The 12,849-nt window shown below is 42.7% G+C and overlaps 1 protein-coding gene across 2 annotated transcripts in view; it reads right to left on the bottom strand.

Annotated features, from left to right (window-relative positions):
* Nucleotides 1-939: 939 nt before the first annotated feature.
* The window catches only part of prkx (protein kinase X-linked), a 57,244-nt gene continuing 45,334 nt past the window's right edge, over nt 940-12,849 (bottom strand). Inside the window, exons 6-9 of one of the 2 annotated variants that reach the window (XR_013789149.1) lie at nt 11,788-11,845; nt 8,321-8,398; nt 4,736-6,270; nt 940-4,698 (exon numbers count right to left, since the gene is read on the bottom strand). Coding sequence is in view for 1 of the 2 variants with exons in the window: in XM_079495526.1 (XP_079351652.1) it covers nt 6,145-6,270; nt 8,321-8,398; nt 11,788-11,845 (262 nt within the window). In the remaining variant the exon portion in view is untranslated. Of the gene's footprint in view, nt 6,271-8,320; nt 8,399-11,787; nt 11,846-12,849 lie in introns of both variants that reach the window. The other variant, XM_079495526.1, reaches the window with a different exon arrangement.

Raw genomic sequence — 12,849 nt, 5'->3', positions numbered from 1 at the left:
CCTAGTTTCGGTTTGGGCTTTGGGTGGCAAAGCCTTCATCCAATCAGGATGAGAGGGGCCTTCTTCCAATCATGATCGAGTGGGGCGGGCATTGGTGCACGTGCTTTTGGTCTGTTGTACTTCCCCCACTGTAGAGCGTGTGCATGTGCACATCTTGTTACCGGGTGGACCGTTTTTTTTCTCCAAATCACCCAAATCACTGAATGCTCCTTTAAGATATCAGATCATCTGCCACTTATTAATTAAGCACAGTCTGCCAACATTGACTCAAATACTCAGGTACAGTAAATGGAAATAAAAGTAGAAATATAAATATTAATTTATGGTAATAGCCGTGAATAGAGCCAGGCAAATTCTCAAACTCGTCCATGAGGGCACTCGCAAATTAGCATAGCCTCTGGCTATGAACACTTTTGAGGAACATAAATGTATTAACTAAAATATTTCCTTCTTTTTTTTGAGACACACAAAGCTGTGCATAGGAGGGGCTAGTGCCCCTCCTATGCACAGCTTTGTTTGTGTGTATGAGCACGGAATGTGATCAGACGAACAGCTTCGTGTGTATGAGCACTGAATGTGCTCAGCTGATTGGCTGAGCACGGAATGTGATGTACAGTATGATGATAAGAGCTCCCCTCACTTCACACAAGTGTGATGTTTTTTTAAACATGCCACTTGATGTTTTACTTACAGTACAAGGTACTTTGTAGATTTTGATTACAAAACATAACTTATAGCTAACTAATAGCTGATGTACAAGCTCACAACTTTGTCAAAAAAAACTGTGAAAACAGCCATTATAAAAGCAGAGAAAAGGTTGCATGCCGTGGTGTTCTGAGCATGTCTGCAGTTCCTCATGGCTGCTTTGTGTAACAATCTACCACCCTGAAAACTGAAGCAAGTTCAAAGGACAAGAAAAGACGAGTTAAGGCAACAGCGTGAGAGATCACAACGGAACACGTTTATTTCTGCTCGTGTCCTTTTGTTCCAAACAAACACCCCGAGGTCACTACAGTGTTTTACGTTTCTTTCACAAACACTCGACCCATTGTTTTGCTTAAAGTTCCGTAACGTTAAGGTTGTAAAGGGACTGAAAAGGCAATCGGCTCTACTGGGTAGAAAATTATGCAGATTGGTTCCATATATTATTATAAAAAAAAGAGACAAATACAACTTACTAAAAATAAAATAAATTTGAAAAGGCTCAGAGTTATAAGACATAGTCCTAGCTGCGAGACACACTTACCACAGCAAAAAAAACAAAAAACTAATAAAACAACAGATGAAGGGGTCGGCAGGGGCTTTGAGCTACAGTACAGACAATACATGCATTGTGCTAAAACAATCGCACAGAAGGGACGCACTGAATCTAGCCTAGCTAATCTCTCTCTCTTTTTAATAGAAACCATTAAATACGAAGTACAGTAGTAGTGTTCAAGGCGTCATTACGAGTAGTGATGGTTTTAATTCTAGGCTATAATTATGATCGAATGTGGCGAGAGGCAAAGAGCTGCTGTTGGAACATGAGGTCTGTAGCGTTAGAGTATATATGAATAGAGACGGCACCCGGAGGAAACCCTGAGGCGCAATGGACATAGTGGCCGAATTTGATATTGCAGCGTGGGCCAAACACATGAACGCGCTGGTCCGTTGACTATCATTGCGCGGTTTCAGTACAATGGCAGCGCAATCAATCCCAGAATGCACTCTGTTCCTACCCGGAAGGAGGAGTGAAATCGCCTCATGCGCTTTTGAGCAACTTAATGCAAGTGGATGGGAGGAGAACTCGGGTGACGTCTCTATTCATATATACTCTAGACTAAGGTCTGTAGGCTCTATGCACAGTGGCCATATTGGCAAGAACTCCGAGGGCCTCTTCCTTACTTCCCTTACAGGTGTTAACAATGATACCGATTAAGGCTCGGTTCCATTTTGGTGTAGCAGCACAGTGGTTCTCAAACTTCTTAATGGGTCCCCAATAGAGCGTCGCAGTCCCGCCCCCTACCATGGACCAGGAAATGATTCTCCGTTCATTTTCCTCAGACATTTCAGAAAGTATTTATTTAAAGACGTTTACGCCGCGGACAAAGCCAACTCGAGCCGTGACAAATCATGACAACAAACACAATTTTTGGGGGCGAACAAATAATTATTAAGAAAAAAACGGAAGGTTACAACACGTTTTTTGTTGTTTTTCTTCTTTGTAATTATTTGTTTGGTCCAAAATATTGTTTGTGTTGTCATGAGTTGTCACGACTCGAGTTGGCTTTGTCCGTGGCGTAACCGTCTTTAAATAAATACTTTATGAAATGTCTATGGGAAAAATGCATTGGGTTTCATTTCCTGGTCCAGGGTAGGAGGCGGGACTGCGACGCTCTATAGTGTGCAAATGGAACCAAATGGACCATTGTGCACTCTGAGTTACACACACCCGTAAAGGGTCATTTAGAACCCCTCCAGGGAACCATGAGAACCAAAATAAGCACCCTGACCCAGTTTGACGTGAATGGATAAGCCTTGAGCCTTCATTAGTATCATTGGCAAGAGGAAGAGGCCCCCGATTTCTTTCCAAATCATGGCTGCTGGGCATAGAGCCCCTTAAATCTGGTTTGAGTTGTTTAGGCGAATAGCCGAATACACAATGGTGTCCCAGGCAAGTTGTATGATGGACACCGCTATCTGATACCGCGTAACGTTTAGTACAGCATAGTGACTTGGAAAAATGCAGGACGTTTTGGAGGCTTCTTTCTTGTGTGCCGAGTGCTCTTCAGTCACAGTGTTCCGTAATGAAGTGATATTTATTTGGTTAAAATAATAGTCGAATAAATAGCTCTATATTCAGGTAGTAATCGTTGTTATAGTGTTGCTCCTCGTCTCTCCAGCTCGTTTAGTAAACAGAAAAAAAGAAGCATTTTCAGGTTGCTAACCCAATCAATCTGATCAATTAAAACAGAGAAAAACATACAGAATACAGGTTTAACAACTCTGCAAACACTATAGCAATGATTGCTATCAGAAGAGAGCTTTAACACTTCTTTTCATTTTACCCAAACGAATACCACTTAGTGGTTAACAGACTGGACGATGTTGGAGGAGCCATAAAGCTTGAATTGACTGTTGGATCCGGTTGTGTGTGTGTGTGACTGTGTGACTGTGTGTGTGTGGGTGGGGCGACCCGACTCGGGACGCCCCAAAAGCACATTAAAGTTTGAGGCGATACAAAAACAAAACTCCACTGGGAAAAGGAAAGTCGTGACATTTTCTTAACAGTCGAACGATATGAGCCAAACACACACACACAGCTTGCATCGGTACCGCGTGTGTCGTGGAAATTGGCTGGAGAAGAACCAAAAAGTTACATTTCAAGTTTTTTTCGTGTTCGTAAAAGATCAAGACATCATGCTATGTAACTGTAAAGTAAGGCACGTTTTGTGCTACTGTAGTCACTTTTGTTTTTTGTAATAAATTCACTGGTTTTACTTCAGAGCAGTGGTGGATAGTAACTAAGTACATGTACTTGAGTACTGTAAAACAAAAAGTATATCATGATGTACTATACTTTATTGTCATTTTTTGGGGGGTGGCGGTTACTTAACTTTCTCTCCACTACATTTCAAAGACAAATGCTGTACTTTTTACTCCACTACATTTCTAGGAAGGGGGAAAATAAATCCTTTTACATTTCTTTCAAAACTGTTGAGCACTCTGTCCACCACTGCTGCATGAGCATATTACAGTCCTTAAGTTGTGATGAGTCTAGACCATGGGTTACCCAAACCTTTCAGTGCTGGGACCCCCCAAAATTATCACATTTTAACCCATTTAGGCCTGATCTCAAAATTTTTAAAAAATCTTCTAAATCCGCCAGTTTTCAGAAATAAATATTTTCACGATTTTTCAAAAATATCAGACCTACAAGCTCGTAGCGCGCCACTCGGTGGCGCGCTATGAGCTTGTAGATCTGCTATTTTTCAATAGCTAAATTATATCAATGTTTAAAACACCAAAAGGGGTTCCCGCCCAAAATGGGTTAACTGGAGGGACCGCACACCCTGACAAGCAATTATAGACATTACATTTACGTAGTTTGACTCGGTTCTACAGATAAATATTGTGAGAATAGCCGATCTACAAAATCATCCGCATCCTGCCCCACCATTACATCCACGTACTGGACCATTGTCTGCGTGGGAGACCACTGGCCTACATCCGCCAGGAGGATGAGAGGGTGCTGTTCTGTCCCGTTCGTATGACCATGGTTCCACTGCGCCACTACTGCGTCAGCATCAACCCTGTAGTGAACGACAACGACCAGGTGCCGTCTGACCAGGCAGGTCAGGCTAAAATCCCGACACCATCTTGTAGATCGGCTATTTTCACAATGTTTGCCTCCCCCTTTCTTACTCAATATTTGACAATCTGGTCGATTTGCTATTAAAAAAAGGTTTTAAAAGTCCTTCCAGTAAAAATTGGAACGTTCCAATGTTCAATGCAAAAAAAACACTTAATTTGTTAATCGCTATTATTTGTGACAATTACATATCAATTTAAATTTGTAATGGTGACAGCCCTACCGACCCCCAGGTTGAGAACCCCCGGTCTAGACATACAAAGTACAAACCAACCTCTGTTTCATTGAGTTCTGACGGGCCAACGTTTACATGAAGCATCCAGTCTCTGTGACCAGCCAACGTTTACCTAAAGCATCCAGTCTCTGTGACCAGCCAACGTTTACCTGAAGCATCCAGTCTCTGGTAGAAGAGATGAATGTTCCAATTATAGACAGCGATTCAGTACAATCTATTTGGTAGGACGCTCTCTCAATTCCACCTAGACACAAAATATGAATAAACCATATGTTTGTTTTGGAAGCATTAAAGTTCCCTACAATTCCCAAATTCTCCCCTAAACCAAGACCGAAATATAAAACATGAAAATATGTACTTAACAAATAAAAACCAAAGACCTGATTGTTCTATTTCTCCAAAACGTAGAAAGTAACAGTCCTTTGGGTTTCAAAGAAAACCACTTTTAGGTTTTTTTGCATAATGAGAAGGCTCAGAGGATAAACACGAAATAAGACAATAATAATAAAATAAAATAAAAACACAAAAAGATCATATCTGTAAAGGTTTGGGTTTGGTTAAGATAAATAAAAAAAGAGCATCTGACAAAAACAAAAGAACAAACCCTACAAAAGGCGAACGTGATAGTTCTCGATGCATTAGCGGTGATATTAGATATCCCGGCATCGTCGATTCTTTCCAGTTTTTTGAAACATAATAAAAATTAAAAAACAAAAAAAACAAAGCACTTCCATTGGTTCTCAGCATCGTCTTGGTGCGAGAGGCTCATGGTTAAAAAGTTCCCCCAAAAAAAGGACACTTTTTACCCATTAAGACCCGAGTCTAAAAATGACTTCTAAATCCTACCTACGTTTTCTGAAAAACATAATAAAATAATAATAATAACAATAACAAAAAAAACAATAGATATGTTGCTGTACATCATCTCCAAAACTGTGACGTTTCTCGATTCAAGTTAAAAAATAGCAAAAAGTAGCAGATCTACAAGCTTAAAACAAGCTTGTTACTTTTGTGTGTGACACTAGTATGAGTGGTTTTCAGATCAAGGTCCATTACTGGATCCGAAAGGGTAAAGGTCCTTGCAGACCACTGCGTTTTTTTTCATCCTTTTCCCGAAAAAACACAGCAGTCTACAAGGACCTTTAATGGGTTAAGGTTAAACCATTAAGACTGGGAACACATCTGTGTCACTTTAACCATTATTTTATACTTTGGCTATACAAAAATAGCAGTAGATCTGCTATAGTTGAAAAGAATCATGAAAATGTATGCAAATCTTTAGAGATGTATATATATTTTTTTATAAATTTTTTAGATGGGGGTCTGCGTATAAGTTTGGGGGTCAATGCCATGAAACGTTTTAAGCACCAGCTCCAGAAAACTGTTAGGATTTAGAAGACATTTTGCAGAATCAGCCTCAGGTCGAGATGTGTTAAAAAATAATAATAAAAGATTCCCGGCGCCGCTGTAAGATGCTCCCTCCCCGAGCCTCCAGATAATAACAACAATTAATAATAATAAATACTACGGGTTGGCTGAAGCTGTTTAAAAAGGCTGTTCAGAAGTTCTTAAAGATCTCCAGGTCCTTCTGAGGCACGGGGGCGTCCTTCTTCCAGTCGTCCTCGGGGTAGACGTCGAAGTTGGACGTGTCTCCGTCGTGGGACACCTTGGGGACGATGGGTGGCTGCGGGGAGACAACAGCAGCAGCAAGGTGTGCAAAAAGTTCATTGATTAGATTGATTTAAAAATAAATTAAATAAATCAATAATCAATAAAGAATGAATAATCACTCACCATCTTAACACTTTGACGGCGGCTAATTGTTTAATCCAGGGTTCCACCACGCGTAATACGCTAAACCCGCTATTTGTTTAATGCGTTTAATTCGCCGTTTTTAAATAATTAAAAATAAATAGCGGATTTGTCCCGGACCTGGTGACAAGGCCGTCGCGTTATGATGACGAAACCGGAAATCAAGTCATCCTCTGCTAGCTAGGGCTTCTGGGAAATTGAGCCCAATGCATGTGAACGGGCCGTTTGTTTAAACTACAACATGCTGTGCAGGGTGGTTTCGTTTCGCATTGTCATGGCCACTGGTTCTTCTGATCATAACAACCCATCGGACTATTTTTCGCCGGATTTTTGTGGTTGAAAGCTGCAAATACTTCAGCGTATGCTCTAAAGGTAATAAAACAATCAGCGTAGAAGGCAGCGTAGAATATTGGATTAAATAGCAGGGAACGCGGGTTATGCAGTAATACTGTCAACATGTCGTAGGGGGACCCTTGCCGTAGGGGGACCCTTGCCGTAGTACGCATTAAAAACAAGAAGAAAACAAACACCCTGATCAAGCCATGCTATTCTGTATGTGTCTGATGCACTGCACTCTAATAAAATCCATTTATATCAACACAGTATATATAATAGATAATGACTCAAAAGGGAGCCATTTGCAAAATGCTTGGGATTGATGTCTCATGCCAGCACAGATTCAATAACAGCATTTTGGGATAAGAGTACAGCAGCAATAAACCACCCGCCAGATGCCCGTTTTACAACAAAGACTGACAGCTGCCTTCTCTTTTCAATTCGCCGGTTCGAGGATCCAATTTTCCTCTCAGGGTAATTGATTCTACGCGAGCCGTACGGGGCCGACGCTAACCTCACAGAAATGTCCCCGAATCCCCCCGTTAAACACAACCGCAAAAGGTGAAGACAACTTATTGATTCATTAAATGAAATGAGCTTCAATCATTGGGTGGATTGAATAGCAGGATTTTGTCCAGGCCCCGACTACAGTGGTGTGGTGGTGATTGGTTTTAGCTGGGGGGGGGATGCTATTTTTAATGAATGTGCACAGACACGCTCCGACCAGTATTATGAAATATAATGTTTTGTTCGATTAATTAGATTAGGTTCACGTGTACAACCACATGTGGTTTTAGTTAGAAATGTACTATTTTCTGTTTTAGTTCTAATTCAGCTTTAGTCTTCTGTGTAACTTTTCCAAGGAATGCCTTGATTTATAGAACCTAATAAAGAAACGTAGGACAGTAGAATGCATATATCCTGTCAATCTGTGACGGTGGAATAAAAAACAAAAACTAAGATGGACGCTAGTGCTGCACGATTCTTGCTCAAATGTGAATCTCAATCTTCCTCCACAAGAATTGAGATCACGATTCTCACACGATTGTTTTTTTTTCCATGACAATATTTATTGTCTTCAGTTGCTGAACATTCATACTACAATCAAAATGTGGCACAGACAACATCAAAGTGCTTGATTTTAAGTCAAGCACGCCCCTAAAGTCTCTTTCGTAGCAAAAACATAACGGTAACAAAAATGTATTGGACAGCCAGCCAACTAGTGTTGCATGATTCTTGCTCAAATTTAGAAAGGAGATCTCATAGGTGTCTGAATCTCGATTGTGATTCATCGCGTAGCACAAATCGACACTGATAAGATTATCGTTCATCACGTTCATGCCCATGCAGACCAACATTAATTTGCAAAAAAGTTTCCATGTCAATCTGAACTGGGACAGAAACGGGATGGAATCAACTAATGAAATGATTCCCGAGCGCAGCACGGCTGCAGCTCACCGCTCCTTGGCTGCGGCTCACCGCTCCAAGAGATGGGTCAAATGCGGAGAACAAATTTCACTGCGGTAACGTGTGTGACAAATCGTACGACTTTGAGCGGTCAGATGATCAAACGGGCAGACACTCACCTTGAGTTTTCTCAGAGGCACCGCGTCCCAGTCAATGGTCTTGAACCACCTGTGTTTCTTCACATCATCTGCCCCGTTCTGACCAAACGAAAAGAAAAAAGGAAAAGAAAGTGTCATGTACAGTTAATCAAACCATACAATGTGATCAATTATTAGACAGAAAATCTATTTTGAACAATGAAAGATAATACATACAGTATACGCTAAGGGTGGGACGAAAAACATGTATTAAATAACACTTATTCTAACAAAACAAGCATCCCTTACAGTACACCACATTTCTGTGATTAGCACCAGTAAATGAACGATCCCACAGTGTGCCCAGCATGTGGTTATTGGCAGCTGTGAATCAACTAGAAGCTCGTCTAACGCCGTGAATCTGTGTCGCAGTGAGATCCAAGTGAGATACACACACGCACAGTCGCACACACACACTTTCTGTGCCCACTGACCGTGTGTTTTCCGTGCTGGGCCGGTTGTGTTGTCGTTGTTCCGTGTTGATTTTTCTCTGTGAGTGTCGTGTGTTCGCTGTCCGTGTATAGTATATACTGTCCGTGTATAGTATACACTCGACCCATCGCATCACGGAAGGGGAAACCACGTGGGTGGGTTGCAAATATTAGAGACCTGCGGATTTAGCCGAGGTTGCCGCGGGTAACCGCGCTTGGCGGATGGTGCGGTTAATATAAATAGGATGATATAATGTGGTTGGATAACGGGTGAGTTGGGTTATGAGTTATGCCCTCATATATTTCCATTGTGGTATCCCAAGCCAGTAGAGACCTGCAGATTGGCGGATGGTGCAGGTAATATAAATAGGATGATGCGGTTGGATAGCGGGCGGATAATGAATTTGCGGTTTGCGGGTGACAATAAACTCCATCCGCAGGTATCTTAACGGGTAGGGTCGGTGGCATATCACAGCCGCGAAGCACAGGCGTAGCTGGCTCTTCTGCATGCGTCATGGTCTACGACTTGCCGAAATGAACTGCGCACAAAATGTTCGGCGTTGCTCACAATTGGTGTGATTAACTCCTCAAGCCTCAAATGTATTTAGAGATACCAACAGCATGTCTGGTTGGAGTTAATCACACTGCTTATACTGAGGTCTGCTGTTATATTATACCCCTGACTTTTTGTTGTGTTTATTGTTGCTTTTTGAGTAATGTCGCTTCAACCACTCTGGTCCTAGGGTTTTAAATAGGGAACACTTATATTATCCACACTGACGAATCACGAAAAATGGCAGGCTACTGAAACGGACACGCTTTCCAATTTTCCACTCTGTAATTATCTCACTCCAAACCGCTTTGGGAATAACAAACGAATAAATAAGTAAATAAAATAAGTCTTGCAAATCCCTCCCGAAATGGTGAAGTGAATGAAAACTCTCTCCCGCCTCCCAAGATGCTCTCCCAAAGTGCCCTTGTCTTGTTGCTCACTGGGTCTGATAAAGAATATCATGTGACAGAAGAAGAGTCACTTGTCCGAGAGCAAATAATAAAGTTTGACTGTGTTCCTGACGACGAGGGAATATAATAGTTCACCCAAAAAAATAAAGTTTTTTACTATCAATTACTGTCTCCACAGTGGTCATCAAATGATTGGCTTAGGAATGCGACAAAAACAAACCCATGAATTCGAGTAATCGCTGGGGGTGAACTATCCCTTTAAAATCCACATGTTTTGGTTTTTTTCCACATGTGAAAGAAATGGCAGTGTACTGTATCTATGCAAGGCAGGAGTCAGAGCAGGTGGGTGGGGGTCTGGGGGAGGAGGTTGCACGGGGTCACACTCACAACCGTCTCTGCCGGCTTCCAGCTAAATATAATGGGGTGCTAAGGCGTCATCGCTATTTGGCCATTGGACTGAGCAGTAGCTCCCTGTGTGCAGCGCTGCAAGTTGTTGCTGCCAAAATCACACGCGTGCCAAAGACTGTGTGTGTGTGTGTGTGTGTGTGTGTGTGTGTGTGTGTGTGTGTGTTTGTGTGTGTGTGTGTGGCTGTGTGTGGCGTTGGAGTAAAAGATTTCATTCCACTGAGAGGAATTAAGGGTTGTTTTTAAAAGAGGAATAGCTATATTTACGCTGCTTGCCAAATAGGTTACCGTACATCGGTGCACGTGCACAATGCACATGCAGCCTGTGGAGCGATGCGATCGGTTTTGATATGAATAAATCTCGGTCCTTTTATTAACTAGTGCCGGGAATTGTTTGATCCAGTGTTGCGTCGCTGCGTAATACGACAGACCCGCTATTTGTTTTATGAACCTAAATCGCATCGCATTAAAAATAATAAAAAGGTCCGCCTCTGCCGTGGAGCAGGGGGAGAGAGCGTCATGTTATGACGACGAAACCGGAAATCGATACTTATGCTGGGCTGCTAGGGCTTCTGGGAAATTGAGCCCAATGCAAGTGGACGGAGGGCTTGTTTGGACTACAACTTGCTCTGCACTCTGGTTTCGTTTCGCATTGTCATGGCCGCTGGCTCGTTTCATCATAACAAGACGACGGACCATTTCTTACCCGATTTTCACAGAACAAATGCCCAAATACTTCAGCGTATGCTCCAAAAAGGTAATAAAACAATCCAGGCAGCGTAGGAAATTTGATTAAAAGTCGGGTTCCGCGTGATGTGGCGTCAAACTGTTAATCTCCCTCCTGAGCGCTGGACATTACCATTTGACAGGACGGAGAACTCCGTTGACGCCGCTCAGGGTGTTAACCCATTTTGACCTGAAATCAGATTCTAAAATTGTCTTCTACATCCTGACAGCTTTCTGAAAAAGCTATGTTTCTATGTCAGTCGTTCTTCGATTTTTCTAAAATAGCAGACCTACAAGCTCGTAGCGCGCCACTCGGTGGCGCGCTATGAGCTTGTAGATCTGCTATTTTTCAATAGCTAAAGCATAACATAATGCTAACACCAAAATGGGTTAAAAGAGTGCAAGGGCGACCTCTTCTGCAAGCCTCCCTGAGCTAATTGGAAACAAATGTAGACATGGTCATGTACTGTAGTAACTCTTTGCTGACGTCAGACTACCTGCTGGAGTCATCAGATGTCTGTGGTGCAGGCAGGCACGTAGCCTGGATTCAATTATTGAATGATTGGGCAAATTAGCATAGGGGCCGATAGGTGAGAACGACTTTGCCGACGTGCTAATGGGGGACCATTCTAAAACATACAGTAGGTGGCATGCTGTGGTTCGCTACTAACATTTGCATGCACAGGGGGCGAAGGGCTGCCAATGTAGGCTACCTTTGTTGTTTTTCTGTTGGTTTTTTCGCCTCTGTTTTTCAGAAGCTAGACTGGGCAAGATCTAAATTGACTGGGCCAGTGCCCGAGTGGCCCAATGGACCCTACGCCAGTGTGTGCAGGGGGACAGAGACAGGGGGACAGGGACAAGCACAGGGGGTACGGGGGGGACAGGGGGACAAACACTCAGGGTACGGGGGACAGGGACACTCACCTTCATATTTCCCAGCCGTCTGGCTCGGTCGATCACCAGGAACTTCTTGATGAGGTCCCTGCCAGCAAGAAAAACAAAGGCATGTCAGAACAACCACAAGTAAAGGGCACAGGACACTGCATTTTGTTTTCGTTTTCCCGCCGTTTTTTTTCTTCTTTGAAAAACGTGCCCAGCCTGCAAGGACCTTAATCTTAGTAATCCCATTTCACATAATATAAACACAAAGTTTGGAGAGTTAACGTTAGTCGATTATTTCTCCCCTTTAATAATACCAGTTGGTATCTTGTTTTATATAATTGCCATCGTTGATTAGTCACCTTTCCAACGAGGTACAGCTTGTAAGGATCAGACATTGGTGGAATGAGCTAAATGTGTGGGTAGCGCCCAAATTTGTTTTTGCCCAAATCCCCTGCAATATTTTTCTGTGGGCATTCACTCTCGTTTTGAGCTCCAAGTGCTGGCAGGTGTGTGCCAGTGTGTTGAGTTTGGCCCAATTGAACACTTTGGTCAGCTTGTACGTGCTAGAGTGACCAACAGAACCACGTATCATACAAACATGCATGTATGTCCGAGGAAAATGACGGAATGGAAGAAAAGGTAAAAGTTCCTCCCGGAACTGTCAAGAATGAGTCGAAAGACTGATGCTGTAGCGGCTAGCCCAAGTCCCCAGAGTCTCTGGGAAACTCTGGGAAACGTTGAAGCTGCGCTGCCCTACTGGCCAAAGCTGGAACTGCAAACGGGCGGTTTTGCTCGTGCATGTAGCACGAGGAAAAGAGCGAGCAGCTGAGGTTTAACCATTGAGTTATAAAGGTTCGAGGAGCAACTTCACAAAATGCGGAAGTATACTTCCGGGTCCTTCAAAGGCCACTGAGCAACTTCCATTGAAATTAATAGTAGGCAGCTGTCCATGTTTATATATAACTCTAGGCTAGCCTGATAAAAAAAAAACCCTGTAAAATGTGGCGCGAGGAGGCCAGGCATACGTGAGTTGTGTCCCTTTGACAATCTTTTAATTGGAGAAAGTGTAGCATCCCACCCCTCTCTCCCCCCAAGCCGACAGGA

This window comes from Electrona antarctica (genome assembly GCF_951216825.1).
Source record: "Electrona antarctica genome assembly, chromosome: 24".
In the NCBI taxonomy this organism is placed as follows: domain Eukaryota; kingdom Metazoa; phylum Chordata; class Actinopteri; order Myctophiformes; family Myctophidae; genus Electrona; species Electrona antarctica.
The sequence above is the reverse complement of the archived record's forward strand: the minus strand, read 5'-3'. Positions and strand labels throughout refer to the sequence as shown.